The sequence below is a fragment of the Antrostomus carolinensis genome, unplaced genomic scaffold (assembly GCF_000700745.2).
Source record: "Antrostomus carolinensis isolate BGI_N321 unplaced genomic scaffold, ASM70074v2 Scaffold55106, whole genome shotgun sequence".
NCBI classification, from domain to species: Eukaryota; Metazoa; Chordata; class Aves; order Caprimulgiformes; family Caprimulgidae; genus Antrostomus; species Antrostomus carolinensis.
Window position 1 is genome coordinate 1 of NW_010323633.1, and position 7,076 is coordinate 7,076.

At 48.7% G+C, this 7,076-nt stretch overlaps 1 protein-coding gene across 1 annotated transcript; it reads right to left on the reverse strand.

Moving 5' to 3' along the window:
* Positions 1–2,490: 2,490 nt before the first annotated feature.
* LOC104527009 (band 4.1-like protein 1) lies at positions 2,491–6,483 on the reverse strand. Its single transcript, XM_010170617.2, has 4 exons — positions 6,359–6,483; positions 5,696–5,776; positions 4,618–4,734; positions 2,491–3,414 (listed from the first exon to the last, which is right to left on the reverse strand). Exons 1-4 carry the CDS (start codon positions 6,476–6,478, stop codon positions 3,406–3,408), a joined length of 327 nt encoding a protein of 108 aa, XP_010168919.1. The 5' UTR covers positions 6,479–6,483; the 3' UTR covers positions 2,491–3,405.
* Positions 6,484–7,076: the final 593 nt, after the last annotated feature.

The following is a 7,076-nucleotide window of genomic DNA, read 5'->3' on the forward strand; positions in this document are numbered from 1 at the left end:
CCTCACAACGCCACATCCCCCCTCCCGGGAGCACAGACGGAGTCAGACTCCTTCAGGGACAGCTGCCACCTCCTCTCTCTGCGTTTTGAGCATCCTCACACCCACCTTTGCTGCCCCACGCATGGGACGAGGGTCAGCAGCCGCCACATGAAGCCATTCCCAGCTCCACCAGGCGCAATACCCAACCCGGCAGCATCTTCACTTTAGAGAGGGCAGGGTCAGATATCACCATGGGCAAACCCTGGTTGCAAGATGCCATCCTCTACTTCTCCATCCTCTTGGTAGGAAAGAGTCCACTGAGGCTCCAAGCTGATTTAGCATCAAACACATTTATTTCACTTTTATTGAATACAAGAACAGTGAGCACACACGCATACACCACCGAGCACTGAAAAGGAGTATGACCGAAGAGGGGAGAGGAGAACAAGGGAAGAGAAAACGAGAGTTAGTGAAGGAACAACAGAGCGTTGCAGTTGGTTGGTAAGGTGCTTCTCAAATAAAAATAAATATTATTATTATTGTTATTACTGTTATTATTACTCATGCAATTGCAGGCCAAGTTTGGAATGAATTTGTGGGATCAGGTAAAAACAGGCACTCATGTCTCCCACCCCTTTCAACAGAAAGGCCCCTGGAGGAAAACAAGCAGTGATCAGCTATCTGAAATGGAGCAAGGCGATGGGCAGGCTGGGGAAGCCGAGCCCGCAGGGGCCTCAGTTGTCACTGAGCAGCAGAAACCCACACCTTGCCAGGCGAAAAAGCAGTGAGTTTTTTTCTTTCCTTTTCTTTATTTTTTTTTTTTTAATTTTTAAACTTTTAAACACTGCCACCCATTAAACACACTGCGGAAGCCAGGGACTGGATCTGCTCACTCCAAACATAACTCATCTCAATCCAAGCGCACATCAAGTCTAACTCTGTAAGGCCATTAATTTTAACAGTAACCTTCAATTTTATAACTGTACACAATGGCAAAAGCAAGTATCTTGTTTCACTGTAGCCTCTGGTGGGTTGTAAAGGTGCCAAAGCCAGGTGGGCTCCTCTGAGTATGGAACACGCAGTGTGTTGATGAACACCAGTGCCCAGTGCGGACCACAGGTCCTCCGCCACCCCGCCTCTCTCCAAGTGCCACTAATGATTACAGCTGGTTTGGGTGTATTGAAAAAATAAAAGAGAGAAAAGTAGCATCTTTGCAACTGCCTTAACTCTTTTTTTTTTTGGTCGGCGGTCTGCTCTCTAAAGGTAGCTGAAAGCGCTTGGATAGAAGCTGGGGAGACCCTCATGACCTGGCAGTACTGGCACCAGCCAGCAGCTCTATCTGCTTCCCAAGCAGCCTATGCTCATGCCTTTCACACTTGCAGGAGAAACCTCTCTGCCAGAAGGAGAACAGACTTCACGGGGACATACTAGCAAGCAACTGGTGAAGCGTGGCTGACAGAGCGCGGGCTCTCTCCTAGGACAGCAAAGGCTGTGCGTGGAATCTGCCCACAACATCCTCACAGCACAGGCTCTCCTGCTTGCTGTCATCCTCTGAGCCATTGCAAGGCCTGGAAAAACACACCTATTTCTGGGCACAGTCTGCGTGAAGGGTGGGAGACTCAAGGCAAAATGGTGCAGAATCGTGGGCCCTTCTGTTTCCACAGGAGCTAGAGATGATTCCAAGAAGGAAACCCATTTATTTCCTTTACGATTTTGGTTCCAAGTCTACCCTAACTGCCTGGTTCACAGTGTACGAGGCCCTGGGCTTGGCCCATGATCCCCTTCCAAAGGCAGCCGGAGAGGAAGCCAGTGGCTAAAGGCCAAACTGGGATGAGTTGGGGGAAGGCAGCTCCACTGACATCTCCTCACCACGCACCTTCTTATGCAGAGGGCTTGGGCTCTTTCATTCAGCCTGGGATGCTGGGGATGCTCTGCAGTGATGGAGACAGCAGGGTCTCTCCACTGCCCATCCCTAGGCAGGTTGGGGGAAGGACTGCCATCACCCTGCCACTGCTGTCACCAGCCCGCAGCACCTTGGGAAGCTCTTGCCATCGCACCCTAGGCAGGGCAGAAACAACCCCTCTGCTTCAAGCCCTGCTACAAAGCTCGAGTTACTTCATTACTGAGATCCAGAGACAAAGCAAAACTACCCAACAACCAGCACAGCTCAGTGGGCTGGAGGAGAGAGATGAATGCAGTCCTGTTGCTGCCACCTTGCTCCCAGCTGACCATGGCTCTGGGTGGGGGCCAGGGAGATGATCCTGCCTACAGCTGCTGAAGCCACAGCCTCCACCTCCTCCCCTGCCCCTCCAAAGTCATAACTGGCCCTCCAAATCCAACCACCATACACTGCAGATCAGCCGGCAGGACATCTCCCATCTCTTGCCCTCTCCGCTTCCCCCGCAAAACAGGAGCAGCTGAAACCTTCCCCCTTCTCTTCTTGCAGGACTGAGTCCCACATGTGATCTAAGAGTCTGAAAATACACCAACCACAGTCAATCAAAGAGTTAATAATTTAAAAAGGCTGTCATCATATTTACCAGCACTGTTGAATTATTTCATATTGTTCCCTCCCTCCCCCCTCGTTATATATAATAATATACATAACTTAAATGCACATCCATATGAAACCCCTACAGGCTGCTTTTTTTTATAAATGAGAAACCATATACATATAATTTGTTTTGTTTGAAATGAAATCCATTCTTAAATACTTTTGGAGGACAAGAGGTTGGACAAGTGCACAAAGAAGATAAGGAATGGAAGGGGAAGAGTTAACAGAACTGCAAAAGATGCAAAAGAACCAGCATGGAATGAGGAGAAGGGCAAAACCACACGTGTGAATCAGAAAATAACTCTAAGGTAATAAATTCACTGATTTTCTCTCTTCTTTCCAGAGGTGGGGAATGATTTTGCTTCTGCTTGTGTTTTTTTTTATTTCAGTTTGCTTACTTCTTGCTTTGTTGCAAAGCAGTTTTCCTTTTCATTCAGTGTGCAACAAATTAACTCATGATTATGTATCCTTTAATGTAACATGCAAGATGGTGGCTTATTGTATTGTTAACAATATTATTGTTGTTATTATGATTTTTTAAATCTTATTTTATCACCAATCCAGTAAATTCTTCAATTTATCTGCAAAGAGGGTTGGCTTTGTTTGTTGGTGGTGTTGTTTGCTATTCATTTCCAGCATAGAGCAGCAGTGCAAAGGATGCATTTTGTTTCCTGTTTATATATATATATATATATGTATGTATGTATATATATATATAATATATTTGCTATTCCTTTTTTAAAAATTTTTGTCTCTCGCCATGAACATTGCAGCCAGGATGTCTATGTCTTACTGACAAATCCAGCATGAAGGCTCCTTCTCCACTGTTCTCCAGGTTTGAATACAGATGCCGACTTCCAGGAACATGTTGGTCAAGATTCCTGTATGAGGGGCAGATGGAAATGACCAGTCATGGGGTGCTGATTTCTTTGACTATAAAAGGGCTCCTCTTTGTATGAGGGCACTGGACAGTAAATTTGCAAACACTTGGGGCCACAGTTTGCACTTAATTACCAGGACCTCTGGTAATTAGCAGGAACTCTTAATTGACTGGGCTGTGTTGGTATGGGGGAGGTAACAGTGAGTCACTGCTCCCTTACTTTAAGCCATTCAATTAAAATCGGGTGGCTCCCTAAGTGATTCAGGAGTTTGGGGTTGCTTGTTTGTGCTGTGCCGTAGGAGGTACGATTAGGCAGATACAAGAGCTTCTTCTGCCCTTCCAAGCTGCAATGGAGCTGGTCACTTTTCCAAGCTTAAAAGTTGCCAATCAAAATCTTCATATGATAAAGAAACACCAAATCACATTTCCAAAGAGGCCTCTCGAAACACACCTGCAGCCTGGCTGGTGACAGAGCTCCTCAGACATTTTTCAGCAGTGAAGCTGCTTTCAGATGCTCCTCCTCTCCACCACACTCCTCTGCCCTTCAGCTCCTCCAGCACAGAGGTCTGTTGGGCTGTGCCACCACCAAAGAGCTGCAGCAGCCTGGCTGATGGGGGAGCAGCGGGGTCAGAGTAGGAGGTTTGGAGTGGGGCAGGACTCTTCAAGCCAGCTTTGCCCTGAAGAAAAACATTTGGGGCTATGACTGCTTTGGGGCACCTGTGGTGAGGTGCAAACCTTGAGTACTGCTGTGTATAAAAAGACAACCTGGGGATCTGATGGGACTAAAGAAACCTCTTTATTTGCAAACACTGCTCTGATCTTTGGACTGGCTTTGCAGAACCTGCAGCCAAGTTTCTCAGCCCATCCACAAAACCGGTATCACTTCTTTCCCTCCCCACCCCAGGGAGACAAGCAGGCCTTTTCTTCTTTCCATGCAAAGGACTCTGACCCCTCTGCTGAACAGGACAGCAAGGTGACACCTGGGGAATTGCTTTTGGTGGCATGGCACTGGCTTTCTAACCGGTGGGACCATGGCCAGAGCCACCATCACACTGTAACTGCTGGCCAAGAGCTGCCACCCTTAGTGCCAAGGAGCAGCAACGCTCACCAGACCTGCAGCTGGTGGGAATCAGAAGCACTTGCCCCATTACATCCACCCCTTATGCAGCAGTTATAAATCATACCTGGTAACTTCTCCACCTACCTGAGGTTTCTTGTCCCTTTCCTCTGGAGAAGGTTCTGTTTCTCTGTATACCACAGCTTTGGTTACCAGCATATCAGGATGCTGTAGTTTTGCCTCTTTGATTGCTAAAGCCAGTGCCTAGAAACCAGAAGGATGAAAACACTTATCATCACTTCCCTGAAATCTGGTACATTGCTCTCAGCCAGACAGAACCAGCGGACAGAAAGCAGCTGGAGCTGAGTGGGATTCCAGGAGGACACAGATGCAGAGGCTCAAAGCTGAACCCACAGTAGCCTAGCAGAAGAGGCTGGAGCCCACCCTGATGGGGGATTCCTACACCACTGGGATGCCTCATGCACTGCCTTTCTCTTGTTTTTTTCTGTAGAGATGTGCTATGTCCCAGGCTCCCTACTGAAACCCAAGCAAAGGAACGGCAGCACTTCCCTATGCAGCAAAACCCTAGAAAAATCCACAATAATAATGTAATTAGATTTATTATTATAATTCTAAAAATATCTAAAAATTATTTTAGAGCCTTTTAAATACTTTAGCTCTTTTTCTTTTTAAGCAACAAATCACAAAGGGTTAGGCCACAGGAAAATGACCCTGTGGCCCTAGAGATTTGTGTCAATCTATCTGTGTTATTTCATCATGGAATTTTGTCACTTTTTGTTCCTCTATCACAAAGGCAGATGCAGAACACCATCACTTGGAGTGAGTCAGACCGTAGTGAGACTGTGCAGGGAAGAGGGAAGAACCTGGGTCCCTTTGGTGGAGTATTTCAACAGAGAATGGGCAGCTGGAAATGTGTTTTAAGAAAATAAAAAGGTGATTCCCTCACGGGGCTCTGTACTGGGATGCAACTTTTACCGCTGCTTCACTGCTGCTGTGGGCACTGATGGGAGTTTGGCTGGGACTTCACTTGAGTGTCACTACACCCCATGGGGATCTGTACTGCTGGACAGAGCTGGTGGATTTGAGGCCTCATGGGTCAGTGTTTGGAAAGAAGGTGTAAACAGGTATGAGCCAGAACTAGAAGCATGTGGTGCTGCAACTGGGGCAGCCAGAGCCAGGCAAAGCCAGAGCATCCTGCTCCTACCTGGTCCTGGTCCACGTCTTCGTCTCCTGTGATAATGATGCGCTTCTCTATCCGGGTCTCTGAAAACCCTCCTTTCACAGTCTGCACAACAAGAAGGAAAGCACTCACCCACAGCCGTCCCACAAGCAACCTCCCGGTGGTTGTAGCTCTGCCCATGGCAGGAGGGACAACACCAGCTTCACTTTATGAACTCCCTCGGTAATTTAGCGTATCTCTCACTACCCTCAACAGGGTGCATGGTTAGAACTGGCAAGACACAGCTGGCCGCAGGTGGTGAGGAAAAAAGGGCAGGGTGCCAGGTACTGAGCACACCTCCTTCCTACTCAGGTCCCTCACTGAGCTGCTGCTTTAATTTATGTGCACTTAATTTGGGAATGAAATGGCCATCGGTGAGGTACTCTGATGCAGCCTCGTCTCCTTCATTTCCAAACATCACTCCTCCTTGCCTGTGCCACTTCAGCTCTAATAAACCCAATACACCCCACGTAAACCCAGCTGCCATTGCTGGCACAAGGTGTGCTGGCTTGCCATCCCCCAAAGGACAGCAGATACTTTGGAGGGGTATTTTCTGCAGTACCAACCACAATATAAATCCACCCATCCTCAAATTCCAGTGGCTTGCATCAGGAACCCCCTGGCTGCCTGCTTTGGAGCTGCTCTTACCTTGGTAACGTGGGTAGTGGTGGAAGTGGAGAGGGTTTCTGCAGTGGCACTGAATATGCTGGTAAGCATTTCCTTCCCAACGGAGCCACTGGTGATCTGCAGGACAGAGAGCAGCGGCATGAGTGGGGCCACCACAGGGGAGCCCCCCAGTGCTGCCTCTCCAAGAGCTGGGACCTTCCCACATGCTCTTGACCTGCTCAGCCAAGCATGGGATAGGCAACAGTGACAAGGGAACAAGACAACACACCTAGATTTTTTGGGGGGCTGGAAGGACGTTTCCACAGCTACCCCAAGCCAAGAGCTACAGGAAAGGGCCTCTGCAGCGGGAAGATGATTTCATGGCTGCATTTTGCTGCTCTTCCCCATTCATCCCTAGGGCCACCCCAAGTGCAGAACTCTCAGGCCACCTCTAGCTTTGACCATCCCACTTGGCATGGTGAGGGCTGGGACAGCTACGCTGGTGCCCCAGCCACACAGTGCTGGGTATGTTCTCCCTGCTGCAAAAAGCGACAAGCCCGGGGCAGCACGTGGCATTTGGCCACGCTTGACTCCATCAAAACAAGGCAATTGAGTAGGAAAACGCTCTACACAGGAAGGCCTGCTGCTGAGCAGGGCTGTTGATGGCCATCCCCTCCACTGGGAGCCAGGAGACCATGAGTGTGGCCTTGGGTGGCCAGACAAGACACCCAGGGCTAAAGAGATCTCAGCCTGCTATGAG

Coding starts and splice junctions, on each gene's coding strand:
- LOC104527009 (XM_010170617.2), bottom strand. CDS start 6,478: ATGCCGCTGCTCTCTGTCCTGCAGATCACCAGTGGCTCCGTTGGGAAG. Junction 5,777..6,358: donor CCACTACCCACGTTACCAAG/GTAAGAGCAGCT, acceptor CTTGTTGTGCAG/ACTGTGAAAGGAGGGTTTTC. Junction 4,735..5,695: donor AAGACGTGGACCAGGACCAG/GTAGGAGCAGGA, acceptor TCTGGTTTCTAG/GCACTGGCTTTAGCAATCAA.